The 15,580-nt window shown below is 46.6% G+C and overlaps 1 protein-coding gene across 1 annotated transcript in view; it reads right to left on the reverse strand.

Annotated features, from left to right (window-relative positions):
- EPHB1 (EPH receptor B1) overlaps window positions 1-15,037 on the reverse strand; it is a 144,785-nt gene extending 129,748 nt beyond the window's left edge. The window contains exons 1-2 of the mRNA XM_039256473.1: window positions 14,968-15,037; window positions 14,707-14,862 (exon numbers count right to left, since the gene is read on the reverse strand). Coding sequence (XP_039112404.1) covers window positions 14,707-14,862; window positions 14,968-15,037 — 226 coding nt within the window. The remainder of the gene's footprint in view (window positions 1-14,706; window positions 14,863-14,967) is intronic.
- Between the last annotated feature and the right edge of the window lie 543 nt (window positions 15,038-15,580).

Raw genomic sequence — 15,580 nt, forward strand, 5'->3', positions numbered from 1 at the left:
TGCGGCTGGTGAGTGGCAGAATCAAGACTTGAGTCCAGGCCTGGCCAGTCTCAAAGCTCATCCTCAGCAACTCCTCCAACCCAAGGTGGGGGCACCTAAGACTGTAAGGTGCAGGAGTAATTCAAATGCAGCTGGGTGCTGGGGTGGGGGATGGGTCTCTCAGGATGGCAGGAAGCTCTTGTTCCAGAGCTGTTTCAGTGGCTTCCCTACTGAGACAGAGCAGCCGCAGTTCCAGCACGAATGAGCAAGTCTGCACGTGTTGCTCATTAGGGTCTTGGAAACACTGGGCCTGTACTCAGGCAATTCTCCTAATCATAACAGTTAGTAATAGGAAGAAATGATTAGTCAAAACAAGGAGGGACCCCGCTGAGAGGGATTTCGGGAACATCAGAGAACCTAATGTTACACACTTTGCCCAACAACAATGTTTGTAGAAAGTAGTTCTTGTTTCTCCTGCTTCAGGGGAGCTAACTGTCTGGGAGAGAGGGAGTGAGTTTCACTTTCTGGGGAAAAAAGAGAGCCCCTCTATCTGGTCTGAGCTGAAGCCCAAGTGTTCAATATCTACAAGTCTGCAGGACCCCTGGAGGATGTCTGAGACGCCTATACCTGTAAAGTCGCTTATTTCAGTAGGAATGTCTCCCACCACTACCTGCATGGGGGAGGTATACAAGGTGAATCTTCTATTTGTGGCCCAAGGCATGGCCAGAGACAGGGACACTTTGACATGACTCTCTCCTGCAGGTTTCTTGGAGACACTTCAAGTCAAGGAGAGCTATAGGTCATGTCATCTTAAAGACACGGCCTTTAAGACCTCTTTCCCAACCCTGCAATGAGGCTCAGTGGCCTTGTGGAGTGGTGAGAGACACACCAGACTCACAAGGGAAAGACCAGGGCTGAGGGCCAGCTTTGCACAGGGCCTGCACCATAAGCAGGTCACTTATACTCTCTGAGCCTTGTCTTTGATTGATTTGTGACTGATAGATCTAGACGTGTTTATTGAGACCCTAGTATGTGCTATATGCCCTGTGTATAAGATTATGATATAAAAATTCACTGAGATCTGCCCTGAGTCATCCAAAGTCTTCAGGGGATGTGGGCACCTGTGCTACAGCTACACACACCACTGACTGACAAAGCTGGTGGAGATGCGATCCCAGATTCATGGATTGTTCATTCAATTTTCCTTGGGAATGCACTGACAGATCCTCCAGGCATTATTGCATTCAGTTCTAAAAGAAACTTGTGTGCCTCTCTCCAGGTACATAGAAAATATCCAGGCTCCTGGGGCACCTGAGTGGCTCAGTCGGTTAAGCATCTGACTTCGGCTCAGGTCATGATCTCGAGGTTCATGGGTTTGAGCCCTGCATCAGGCTCTGTGCTGACAGCCAGCTCAGAGCTTGGAGCCTGTTTCAGATTCTGTATCTCCCTCTCTCTCTGACCCTCCCCTGCTCATGCTGTCTCTCTCTCTTAGAAATAAATAAAACATTAAAAAATATTAAAAAAAAAAAAAAAGAAAATATCCAGGCTCCAAAGAGAACAATTCAAGGCCAAGGGAACAGAAAGAGAAACTGAAAAAGTAGGTATTCCTCCCAGAAAGGTACAGGTCATCCAGAATCAAGTCCTCCATTCTGACACTTTATAGACACACTTATTCTAAGAACAGGAAGAAATCTTGGAGATCATGGTGTGTCCCTGGTGGAGAATGCCCTCTACAGTCCCTACCTGGTTGGCTAGCCTATTTGGCTTTAACAATATTTATTTTTGAGAGAGAGGGAAAGACACACACACAAACACACACACACACACACACACAGAGCGAGTGAGCGAGCGCAAGAGCGTGTCCAAGTGGGGGAGGGGCAGGGACAAAAGGAGACAGAGGATTTGAAGTAGGTTCTATGCTGACAGCAGAGAGCTTGATGAAGGGCTCAAACTTGTAAACTGAGAGATCATGACCTGAGTCAAAGTCAGATGCTTAACTTACTGAGCCATCCAGGTGCCCCAGCCTCTGTTTGATTCCTCCACAGATGGGAAGCTCACTACTAAGGAGCCATCTCTCAACAATAACCAGAACCTATTTAAAAATATAATGAAAAAAGGTACCTACTCACAATAGCCACAAACCCCATAAAATACCTAGCATTAAATCTCACAAGTCCTGTGTAATAATACCCATATTAAGACAACTATAAAACTTCACATAAGGGCACCAACGTAGACTTGAATACCATGTTCCTGGATGGAGAGATATATCATAAAAATGACAGACCTTCCTAAAGCAATCCATATATTCAATACAACCCCACAACTTAATAGGGTTGCTTAATGAAATGAGCCAAGCTGATTTCACAGCTCGTCTTGAAAAAAAAAAAAAAAAGTGTTTGAGAATGGGCAAGGGATTTTTGACAAATGGCAAATACGTAGGGGTTTGATTTACAAGTTATTGAAACATTTATAAAGCTACCATCTTTAGAAAAGCTTAGAAGTGATGCCAGAACAGAACATTCTCTCCACAGGAAAACATAAAGGTAAGTATGTGCCAGGCATCTAGTAAATAATAAAAGGGGCATCTCACTAACATGTGGACAATACAAGTGGAGTTGATGGGATGTTATACTTAATAAGATGTAACAGAACATCAGTATCACATCCTACACAAAAAAATAAATTCCAGATGGAGGAAGGAGCTAAACATAAACACTATATAAAGAATTAAAAGAAAATATAAGAGACTGTTTTTATACCTTAGAACAGAAGGACAGACACCAAACCCAAGCAAAACGCCAATATGCAAATCCCCAAAACCAAAAAGATAGTCAGGTTTGAGTTTTAAAATTAAAAACGTCAGTATGACCCAAACTCCCCACCATACAAAAAACTATACCCATAAATAGAGTTAAAAATAAGTGGAGGGCTGGGGCAGGGGAGGGGGGCAGAGAATGTCATATATAATTAATGAGCATCTAGAAATCAATTTTTTAAAATAGAAAAAGGGCAAGGGTTATGAACAGTCAATTCCCAGAAGACAAAATAAACTGGTTAAGAAACATATGAAAACTACACCCTAATTTATAATTAGGGAAATACTGGGAGATCCGTCAAATTGGCACAAAGTAAAAGCTGGCCCACGTGCGGAGAATTCTGCAAGGCACACACTAGGGGTGTAAAGAGGTTGAGTCCTTCGGGAGAGCACTTGGGTAATATTGATTGGCTTTCTGAGCGTATGTGCCCACCAACCCAGCAATTCTATTTCTAGGTGAATTTCCTGCACAAATACAAGCATATGTGCCCCCCAAGGTATGTCTGAGCATTTTTGTGGCAGTCTTGTTTATATTGAAGAGAGGATGGAGTTAGCCTAAATGCCCACCCAGAGGGGCTATGTAACACAGTAGAGGTCACTGGTGCCTCCCCTGCCCAACTATTTCTTCCCCAGTCTCAAGGAAGATACGCTTCCCAGATGCTAGAGATCACATGAGTCCTAGCTGATGAAATGTGATCCTTCACTGTCCCAAAAAGGCTGTCACTAGATTGGTGCCATGCCACCTTAGAAGAGGCAGAGGGTCTTCCCTCCTGAGTGAAGCAGCCTAGCATTGAGGGTAAAGAGCCCCGAACCCTGACAGTCAGGCCTGGGTGAAACCAGGCCCAGCCACTCATTAATGTGTAAGCCCTTCTGGGCCTCAGTTGTCTTAACTATAAATTGGGAATACAAGGAATGCCTATATTATCTTCTGTGAGACAGAGAAGATCCATGTCAGGGGCTTAGCACCGTGCTGGCCTCACATGAGTTAAGACCTCAGTCAGAGCCAGCTATTACATGCAGGCGTTCTCACTCTAATCAGCTGTCGCTGGCATGGTAGAGCACCATGGCACACAGCATATAGGGTCTACTCAGAAGAGGCCTTGGCCTCATGTCCTGAGCAGGGGCTATAGTTCTAGGCACAAGTCTCTTCACTGAGTATGGGTACAAAGACTGTCCTTCGCTCTCAAGGAGAACAAATCCTTACCTCACACACTGTTCCCCTTTACTGGTTGGCAGATAGCGTGCTCTTTGTGGGAATTGAGTGGCCATCCATCTGTAAGCACCATCAGGGCTTGGCAGTGCCCATTGCTTCCCACCACCCCCGGACCACTCACCCCCACCAAATCACCCACCTTGTGTATAAGTCTGGTCCAGCAGAGCCAGCCTATACCAAGCTTCATCTCACTACACAGATGCCATGAAGGCCTGACTCCAGATGGCAACACTGAACATCCTTGGTCCCCATTTCCAAGGTTAACAGATCTCAGAGGTAACCTAGAGGAGATGCTCAAAAGGCCACCTTGGGGATCTCCTGCAAGTCTGAGGCCATAGCCATGCAGAACACAGCACACCACTATCACCACTGCCCTGACCTTCTCTCTACAGAATGGAGAGGGACCTTTGTGTCCAGGAAACCTCTGGCCCTCTGCCCTTTTGCCTCTGAGACAAGTCACTCTTTTTGATGTGACTTCTGAGCACTCCTGACGGAGTGGGCTGGAGGGTGGCCTCTGGCACAGGCTGGAGGGAATCCTGGTCCTTCCACAGGCTGACCTCCGACTGAAGCCTACTTTTCCTCTGCAAAGTCATTCGTGATCATTTATCCACTGGGGAGTCCAGTCTTTAAGCCCACAGCCAACCCCACATCATAGGAGTTCTCAGGTGCCTGGCTCTGACTGGGCACTTTCCAGCCAATTGTGTGCAAAATTTCTCAGAAGTCCTGACACACAGTTTCAAAATAAATCACAAAATGCTGGCATCCCAGTCGTACACCACACATAGTTCAGAGAGCATGAGTATATCCAAATTGACTATGAGATCCATTTTTGTTCACTTTGCCCACTTTCCCACACAATTCAGAAACCTCTTGGCAGGCCCACAAGCATCTCTCTTATACATTTCCCATTAGGGAAGATCAATAATTACTCAGGAGGCTTTTGTTCTCTGGACAATGTTTGTAATCTACCTTCACACTAAGTTGAAAGTGGCTTCCTTCTTTTAAATCTTTGATGAGAGTCAAAAACACCTGGTGTCCCGGGCTTTGTCAAACACAAGTGATCCATCGTGATATATGTGGATCTCTGGTTCTGGCATCCTTGCCACATTCACATGTGTCACCAAACTAGGAAATCTAGAAGGTCACAGTTCTGGATTGAGAAAGGACTGGCTGATACCAGGTTTCCAATATGGCAACTGGAGGGTCAGGGAATGAAAGAGGGGGTGGAGCCAGGGACACCCCCCCCCCCACCCCTGTCATTATGGAGCTGAGGGTAGATTCCAAAGCTGGCTCTCAGGGTCAATCGTCAGTAGCAAGGTGGTAGAGTGGATCGATATGGGTTCCAGGGCTGACTGACAGTGGTGACCTTGAACGGTCACCAAAGAGACAACACTAGACAGAGGTCTAGGAGTGAGATACATCCCAGACCCCACCATGACATGTGGGCTTGGCCTTCTGGTGTCAGAACTGGATCAGGGTCTGATACCGAATAATATGGATAGAAGAGGGAAGAGTGGAGGAATCAGAAGGTCATCTGGGGACCACCTGTGAGAATCTGGGGACCAAAATAGTCTGCACAAATGATACAAAGATTTGAGATCACATTATGATGGGGTGGAAACAGGGGTGATGGTGTCACAATTCAGCCAACCTAGAATGGATCTCCAGGGATACTTGCTCTAAAATGTCCATTTCCCCCACACTTTTCTTCTGTTCTTATTCTGGATTATGCAATTTATTTATTTGTTTGTTTATTTATTTATTTTTTAATGTCTTATTTATTTATTTATTTTTTAATGTCTTATTTATTTCTAGGAGAGAGAGAGAGAGACAGCGTGAGCAGGGGAGGGTCAGAGAGAGAGGGAGTGACAGACTCTGAAACAGGCTCCAGGCTCTGAGCTGGCAGGCAGCACAGAGCCCGATGCGGGGCTCGAACCCACGAACCGCGAGATCATGACCTAAGCGAAAGTCGGACGCTTAACCGACTAAGCCACCCAGGCGCCCCTGGATTATGCAATTTAGATATCACCCTGACTCACCTCTTATCCTTATTCATAACAAGGGCAATCATTTATGAAGCACTTACCACATGTCCTTGAGCACTGAGGTATTTTACATATACCATCATAGTGGGCACAATAACAAACTATATCTTCCTTTTATGAAAAAGAAACAGAGGTTCAGAGAACTTAGATAATCTACCCAAGGCCACACTGCAAGGGAAGGGCAGAGCCGAGAGTAAACCCCAGGCTACCTGATTCCAACAGCAGGACTCTTAACGCTCAACTGTGTTGGGCACCTACTACGTAAGATCATGGAGATGGGAAAAAATAAATAAATCAGATTAGCATGTCAAAGAGCTCTCGGTCCAGTGGACAGAGAGAGTCCTATACCCGAACAGCTCCAACTAGTGAAGAATATTCAGAGTGTGCAAAGTAAGGCAAGGCATCTTCCTTCCTTCCTGGGGATGAGGCAAGGTGGTGGCAGAGAACAAAGGATGCAGAGTCACCTATTCCTGACTGTCTTCCCTTCTGAGGCAGAGAACTGGAGCAGGGAAGATTTAAGAACCAGGAACTACACATACCATTAAGTTCCAGCATGCATCCCAGACCAGCCCCACCTGGGACCGGAGCTTGCAAATTTGGCATCAGGGTTCTAGAACCATGGAGTGGACGGTTTCTTTCCACATTTTCAAAAGAGAGAAGAGAATGGATTACAATTTATCCCAATCCCCTCCTCTTTCTGAAACTTCACAGTTAAGTCAGTGCTCTGTGGGCCTCAAGCAAAGAGGGACAAGAACCAGCATGTGTCTCTAAGCATAAGTCAGGCCAAATGACATTGTTTCTTTTTCCAAATGTTTATGAGTCTATGGAGAAAAAGCGTACAGAGAGTATGCCTAGATTTCAACCATGGTAACTTAAAGAAAGCACACTAATACTTGTGGACCAAAGGAGGAAATGTTAGCTAAGTGATAATGTCAGTGCTTAGGTTTTAGCTGCTTTGAAAATAGCATCAAAGTAGGATGAGCGACTCTATTAATCATCATAAGATGATATTGCTTACTTTCACTGGGTGCTTCCTATATGCCAAACAGTGTTCTCAATACTATTATGATATGTAATACTCCTGATGACATAGTGAGGCAGACACCAATACTCTGTCCATTTTGTGGATGAGCAAATAAAGACACAGGGGAGCCATGTCACTTGTCTCACATCACACAGCCAGCGAGCAGCAAAGAAGGACTTGAACCCAGACACAGACTCCACAGCCTACGGTCCTAACAATTATGCTAACACTTCTCATTTGAAAGACAACAAAAATCAGTATTCAAAATAATCTCGACTTGACAGTGCACTATGCCTAACTAAATCCACAAGACAAAATTTCTGAAGTCACATTCGTCAGTGCAGAAAAGAAAAGACCCAAAGGGGCAGCATTTCCTGAAAGGACAAACAAAACCACCAGATGTTTAGTGGCCGAAAGTCTGGTAGGAATTAGGGCATGGGGACTGCAACCACAGTGAGTAATCCACAGTATCCCAGGCGCAGGAGGAGGAGATCCATCACCTTTCCACTGAACCATGCTCTGGGTTGAGGGTCACACGTTTCATTCTGGCTACCACATCTTGAGAGTTTTACTGATAAATGTGAGAGATTCAGAAAAGGCCAGCTAGGATGGTGGAGTTCAGAAATCACATGTCTTGAGGAACAGATAACACAACAGGTGGTTAGCCTAAGGTAGGGGATTCACAAAGGATGAGGAATTCATCCTTAAACACTGCAACTGGTGGCCTGCACAACACTGGTCCTCCATGGTAGACCAAGGGTGAGGAGAGGGGGAAGGCAGTACCCAACTCAGGGGCCGGAAGACTCCTCGGTGATGGATGCTGGCTGCCTGGCAATGGGACAGAGCTGTCTCGCAAAACATATCAGCTGTCTGTCATCACAACATTCAGGGTTGTTGGAGAGAGACTGACAATGAGGAAGAATTTGGGTGGGGAGACCTAGAAGGCTGCTCTGAATGTTAACCATCTGTGACTCGAAACGCCCTCGTGATGAAATGCCACAGCAGAAATGTAGCGTGTCCCTGGCTGTCAGCTTAAAACTGAGAGCTCTCCAAAGCCTCCTAAGGGTTATACCCACTTGGGTCAACAACTGTGAAAGGAAATTGTAGATGATAGAAGTGTGGAAGTGTGTTTACACAGGCAGCACTGACCCTTTCTGAAACAGCAGTGACAGTTATAAATAGTTTTCAACTTGCTGTCACAGTCCCTCAAATCTGCATCCAGGTGGATGAACCAGCCAAACTCTGCAATACAGCTTGACCTAGGATTCTTGTTCATCTATGACCCCTGCCCAAATTCCACCTCAAGGGAAACACAGGCTACCTCCCTCTAAAAAACACAAATGATATTTTTTCATGTGCAACATGGATCATGTATCAGAGTAAAATCAAGCAGTCTTTTACCTATACAATGCGATAGACGGTGTATCTCTTACTAAAGCTTTGATAAGCCATGGGTAAAGGAACCCTCCTTCAGTATGTTGCCACTCCTACATTCAAAGAGGTAAATGCTTTTAAAGATTATCCCCAAAGCGCGCATGTAGACAAGCAAGCAGTCCTCAATTCATGAAACTGGATCCCTGACTCAGGTGGCATGTTTGTGATCCTGGGGGAAAGGGGTCCCTGCCCTGTTTGTCTGCTGTGGCAGCCCCTAAGACTTCCTCTTGGCCTATTTCCTGCTGGATGGTGTGGAAGACCAGCTGAGTAATGAGCCCATCGCCCATTTATATTCTCTCCCTGCCCAATCCTCCATCTGAGTTCAGGGGAACGTTCCCCAACATTCACTTTCCTTCTGCCTCAGTTTCTCTCTCAGCCCTCCCTGAACCTGCTCTATTCAGACCATGTTCCTTGACCTCCACCCACTTCTGTTTCCCATCATGCCCACAGCCCCAGCTGATGTCGTGCCAGAGGCCTCCCTACTGCTCCAACTACCCCAGAGGGAGAAAGACTGGACACAGAGCCAGGACAGGTGGGAGTGTTCTGAGAACCAGTGAGATTGTCCCTTGAAACACACAACCATCGATGCACACTCCCACATTCACTCTCATGTCACACCCTACCCCTGCTCTTCCACATGCAGGGGTCTGCAGTCTCTGTCTCTCTTTCTCTAGCCTGGCACACAGAACACTAATGCGGAGGGGCAGGCCCTGTGGTTCCAGTCTGCAGAAACTCATTCAGTGGCCTTTCTCCTCCAGGAGCCATAAAGCAGAGGACAGAGAAACTCAACCTTATTTTAAAGCAATGTGCTCAAAATTTAGAATGCTTCAGAATCACCTAGAGGGCTTGTTAAAACTAAGATCACTGCCTCCCCACCCCTCAACCTCTCAAGTTTCTCATCCAGTAGGTCTAGAGAGGGACTGAGAATCTGTATCTCCAGCCAGCTCCTAGGTAACATTGAGGCTCCTTGCCCAGGGACTGCATTTAAATACCACTGCTGTGGGGCACCTGGGTGGCTCAGTCAGTTAAGTGTCTGACTTTGGTTCAGGTCATGATCCCACAGTTTGTGGGTTTGAGCCCTGCACCAGGCTCTGTGCTGACAGCTCAGAGCCTGGAGCCTGCCTCAGATTCTCTCTCTCTCAAAAATAAGTATTTAAAGACCACTGCTGTAAAGAATAAACAGGTGATCTGGTGGAGCATGGCCCAGCAGGACTCAACACTGGTAGAACAAGGTTTATGAGGCTATGTCCTTACAGACTTTTCACAATGCCCTGAAGGCCATCACTCCTGGCTGCAGAGCACTTCCTTATTTTCCTGCCATCCAGAGGCACTTCCCACCCTCTGGGCCCTGGCACCTCCTCCAATCCACTCAGCTTGTCTGGAAAGAGTAGGGCCTGGGAAATGCCACACTTTAGGGAAGTCCATTCAAGTAGCACACACTCTGTGCCTCAGGGACCACCCTGCTGTCCTACGTTTGTTGGGATGAAAGAAGGGGAGCCCCTTAAAGGATGAAAGCAGGAGCTTAAGGAAGAGAAACTGGAGTGTTCAGAAATGGGGGAGGGAAGAGTGGATTCCTATTCTTCCATGTAGGAAGTCAATTCAAGAATGAATTACTCCCATGGACATTTGCAGCAACCTCCTAAGGGCTACCAAATTTTAGCTCTCAGCGTATGTGAGTTCATGGCATTGGAGGAAGACAGACCTGAGCTTTCATCCCAGGGCCTCTGGGAATAACTGACATCTGTCATGTTATTCTCCCAAGCTCCTGCTGTGAGTCCCATAATGCCCAGCTCTGCCGATGAGAAGTCCCTGCTCACACAGCTGTACTGGACATCAGGGCACACCGCTGGGAGCCACACCCAGAGCTCCTCCTTCCCCACTCACTTCCCAGCCTCTGCATGTGAGTCAGGAGGGAGGTCAGGTGCTCTCCAGGGGATCCCAGAGGGTTCACAGCAGAAGGGTCCAGAGGACAAGACAATGATCTCTGAAGTCCCCACATTACATTTCTATGGTCAAAACAGCAGAGGGAAATCCACTGCATTTGAAGAAGAAATAAAGAAGCAAGACAAGCACTAGCTTGTCTCTGTGATTCATCAAAGTTTCTTCCATGTGAGTGACAGAAAAAGGGTTTGGTGGTCAGAAATGTAGCAAGGTAATTATTTTTACACCAGTCCTTCTGCAGTTTTTCACAGACAGCAATTTTATAAGGCATAATTATCTATTTTTACCTGCTTCATAAATTCCTCCTTTCCATTTCGTCCCCCAGTAAATTAGAAATTATTTAAAACCAAAGATGTGCATTTTGGTGCTTGGTTTCACACTGCTGTGCACTTTCCCGTGCATTCCTGGCTTCTCCCCCTCTCTGCTGACGATGTCACATCTGCTGTGCCACCAGACCGTCCTGTGAAAAGAAGTGTGTCTGACCCTGAGGACTCAGTGGGCCCTGCACCCTGAAGACTGAAGGCAGTCTTGTTGGCCACCTCTCCTGCCCAGCTCTTCAGCCCTCTGGGGAGCACCTGGAGTCTGGGATGCTCAGTCTGTACCTCCCTCCTTCTCCCACAGTGCATTTGTTCCAAGTGGCCATAACCTCACTTGCCTTCATCAGCACCTTCAGGCCAAGTGGTCTGGGGCCACAGAGTGGGTTCTGCTGTGATGCCTAGAGGCTGCGTCAACCTGGACTCTCCCTGGGAACATCACTTTTATTTTTAGAACTCTACCAAGCTGGAAGCTTCCATATCTGCTGTAATCTTCACACTTTCCAGGGATGTAAGCAAAGCATGTTCTAACATCGATTGAGAGTTTACTATGAACCAGGCATTGTGCCAAAGACTATAAAACTATTTTGCTTAATCCTGGCAGAGGTGTGAGGATGATGAAGGAAGAAGGGAGGTGGGTGTCCACAGAGCAGCAACAGTAACATCATCACACTCGGGCCCAGGGCCCAGGGGGCCCCTTCCTTGGACTTCGTGCAAAGCTCACGCCAGCCCCTGTGGCACTGGCTTGGGGTGTACCCAAATCCCTGCTAAGTCTAACCTTGTCAAAAACAATGCTGAACACACAGGACCGCCAGGGACTCTCAGATGTCAAGAAGGGCCTAGGCTTTCCCAGGAGAATAAAAAGAAAATGAAGAAATGCCCACACAAGGCTACAAAAGTTATCATGCACTCTAAATGTTTAATTTAGAATAAATTAACACTTTTAACACTAGAAAACTACTATGAATACATATCTGCTGGTCCCAGGAGACCAACAGGATTCATTAAAAATACACATTTTAATGCACTATAGGTATTTTAGCTTTGTAAAAGAACACATTTTAAATCATAAGATTTTTTTAAGTATTTCAATGTTATCAGTAAATGAGTGTGACTGATGAAGGACTCTCCTTTAAAGATGATGGCAAAGGCCAACCCTGAGGCTTTTCCAGACTTTGAGCCCTGGGCTCTTGGACACACTCAACCTTATCCCTATATCCCAACACCACTTACGCCCTATAGATACCCACTGAGGGACAGAGCTCCCCCTTACCTGGGTCCTCACCGGGTCCCGGTGGTACCTGGGTCCTCACCGGGTCCCGGTGGGTCATAACTCTTTCCTGACTGGATGGATGGAGAACTACATGTGCAAAAGTAAACCAGCACCTGCATCTCCCCACCCCACCTCTCCCAGGCTGGGCCTATGCCTGGCTATCTTGCTCCACTTGCAGAACCAGTCAGGGCCCCCAAGGCTATAGGGCAAGGCCATGCCTGGCCTCAATGGTTCCAGATATGCTCCTTGTATTTGAAAAATTATTTACTGTGGTGACGCGTGATGCCTTTTTAAGAGAACAGATGGCACCTCCAATTAGAATGCTTTAAAAGGAAACCCTAATGAGATTATAAAAGCCAACAAATTGACTTTTTCATACAGTACTTCCCTGGCACACAATAAATCAAATATATAATGAGGCTCAATAAAATAAAAGGTTTATTTACGTTTGTTTTGCCTAGTATTGTGTTGCAGCCTGGCCTGGCCTCTGGCTCTCTCACCAAGTGTTTGCCTCCACAGGCCAGGACCAGGGACTGGATAATGCATCCATGAGCTGCTCAGGGGCCTGACTACTACAGACAAATGTGGCCTTGATTTGGCAATTTCTGGTCTGACCCTAGTGCTCTACATCTGGAGGCACGAGAGCACAGAACCATGTAAAAGAATGTGGTGACACACACGGGCAAGTCTAGCATTCACCCCCGCTCTGGATAAGGCAGGGAGATTGTGGTGGGGCCACACGGGGTGAGGAAGGTGTGCCTATCCCCAGAGCTAGCTGGACCAGAGATGGGAGAGAAAAGCCAGTGAGGTGTGATTTTTTAACGAGGTGAACTCAGGACATGGGTAAGCAGAGTGGAGGGTCCACAGTGGGCAGACTGAAAGCTTTGGGACATTGCTATTTATTCCAGGAATTGGTCCTACTGGTTCAAGCACATCAGGTTAGGTGGTTGGAAGAAAAGCTTTGAGAGGTGGACAAGGGAGGTGCTGTACAGCAAGGAGGACAGCCCCACGCCGGCATCCTGAGCATCTGGTTAATGACCTACCATCTGTGTAGGTGACCTTATCCAGGGGCTGGATGGATTTACAGGGTATGTCTGCTGAAGTGGGAAGCTGGAGGCCCAGATTTCTGTTTGCATGAGTTGATCTGCAGAGGGAGCCTGGCCAGAGAGAGTTCATGGCAGAAGTAAACGGGAATGTTTTTAGGAGGGGAGCGGTGAGACCCTGGCTTATGCATCGGCACTTATGGAGACTAGTCCTTGGGATGAACATCCAGGTAGCAGTGGTTCAGCTTCTAAAGCAGTACGTTAAACAATGCTTCACATGCTCACAGAGACCCACAGGGGAACCTCAGAAATCAGTAGGGATGATACCACCAGAGGAAGACAAGGACTCCAGTCAGCAGAAATGGAATAATTCCTGTTCATGTCAAGCACTAGCGAGGGAGGTCTGGGGAAATTCAGTTTGCAAGAGGATGAGCTTTTCCTCAGTTCAAATCTATAAGCATTGATCGACCTCAGAACCTTGATCTAGAAGACACTTTCATTTCTTTCCCCAGCGAAGATTACACACACTGCAAGGCTAGAATTAAGAAAGTCTTCTATACAGACCTGAGTCATTTGTCCTATGCATCAAACTGCAGGTATATATGAAACATTCCCTCTGTGCCCTTCTACCTGGGGATCAGAGGAAGGGATTTGGTTCAAAGAGGTGAAGGGAAGTCGAGGGAGTCAGACAACATCATCTAATACAGAAGAAAGTAGTGGCATAACTAGGGGCAAGCCTGGAACACTGACTTCCAAGTATGAGGAGAATACTGAAAACAAAAAAATCATGTCTGTTTCAGGGCTACAACACATAGGAGAGTGGGAGCAAGTGCTTTAAAGCGCTGTGTGCTTCTTGTCTCCCCAGGATTATGGAGGAGAATATTGAGACACCCTGGGAGTGGAGTTGCCACTCATCCACTTTTGGCAAGATGACTGTCCTTCCCTCTACAACAGAGAATGGGAGAGCGGTGAAGCCCAAGCATTAGCCCCAGCTCACAGAGTCTCTGCCTCAGAGACCCATGCTGCAGCCCGGCCTCTGGTCTTATCATTTGGCAGGGATACACAGATGCTGTACCATACTGGGCACTGGAAGGGACACAGGGAGATGAATATCTGGTCCTGGCACACATAGACCTTTCTTTGGTAACTGAGAAGGCATATTACAAAAGAAATGGGCAACTAATAAAATTATTAGACTTTGAGAGGAACCTAGTCACAGAGATACAGGAAGTACAGTGAAGACAGAGAATATTCTCAGCTGTCAGGACCAACGGGCCTTCTTGGAGAAGGGGACTAGGGATTATTGCAGTCGAGTAATGGATCCTGATTTTGCACTCAAGAACTCTTGAGGCTGGGATTTTTAACATCTGGTGGAAAGAAGCTGCCTTGCTTTGGTGGGAGGAAGACTCTCCCATTTGGGAGAAAGGTAAGAAAGAACACAATAATCTCAACCTTGTGCTATTAAGCAGAGGGTGTCTGCATGCCCAGCACAGGAGCTGTCCACTTCAGCACCTCAAGGAGCATTTCTGCTTCGCTCTTAGTTTCCCCTGCCCCAGACCAGGCACTTGCACTGTTAGGGAGCCAAACTCAACAACAGCGCAGAGTTCCTACTAGACACTTACTAGTACATGCCACTTCTGGGGGATCAAAATCCGCTCGGTAATAGCCGGTCCGACAGGTACAGATGGGAGACGCCTCTGAAGGGGATCGGCTGTTGGAGGGGCAGTGGGAGCACCCCTCAGCTTCCTGGCTGGCCTTGAACATCCCGGCAGGGCAGGCTGGAAAACAAAGAGATCATCTGAGAATTAATCGAAGAGTGTCAGTCAGACCCTGGAGGTGGAAAATCAAAGATTCTGCCCCCCCAGAAAAGGACACTGAGATACCTCTCTTTGCACAAAGTGAGCTTTTCAGATTGAGGAACTCCTTATTTAACACTTCCAATTCTTCAAACATCCTTAGTGAAATATACCTTCCTGGTACCAATGACTTCTTTCACTTGAACAATATGAATAATGATGCTTCCCTTTCAGGTGTGTCGAGAGATTTAATTGAGAAAATGAATCTAATGTGTAGCTCACTGTCTGAGACATAAGTGCTTTATAAATGGTTATTCCCTCCCTCTTCCACCTGGTTAACAGCCAGGGCCTTACCCTGAACCACTCATTGAAAAAAATCTCACCTGATATCCTCAGATGGAAAGGGTTCCTGGTTTACAATGGGCTGGACCCATAGTTCTTAAATGTCATGTTGCAATACACATGAGGGACACTGGAAGCTGTGTTAACAAGCATTTGTTATGAATGATAGTAAAGAACTGAAATTCATGAGTGATTCTTTACAAAGAAATTAAAGTGATTTCAAGGTTACTGGCTTAACAACATCACTCTCCCTTAATTGCATTTTGAAATGCTTGGGGGTGCGACAAAAAGAAAAAAAAAGGGTTTTCAGTCAGTGCACCAGAGAATATGTCACACAGTTAGTGTCATCTATCATGTA

Source organism: Hyaena hyaena, unplaced genomic scaffold (assembly GCF_003009895.1).
Source record: "Hyaena hyaena isolate Hyena2069 unplaced genomic scaffold, ASM300989v1 scaffold_575, whole genome shotgun sequence".
In the NCBI taxonomy this organism is placed as follows: Eukaryota; Metazoa; Chordata; class Mammalia; order Carnivora; family Hyaenidae; genus Hyaena; species Hyaena hyaena.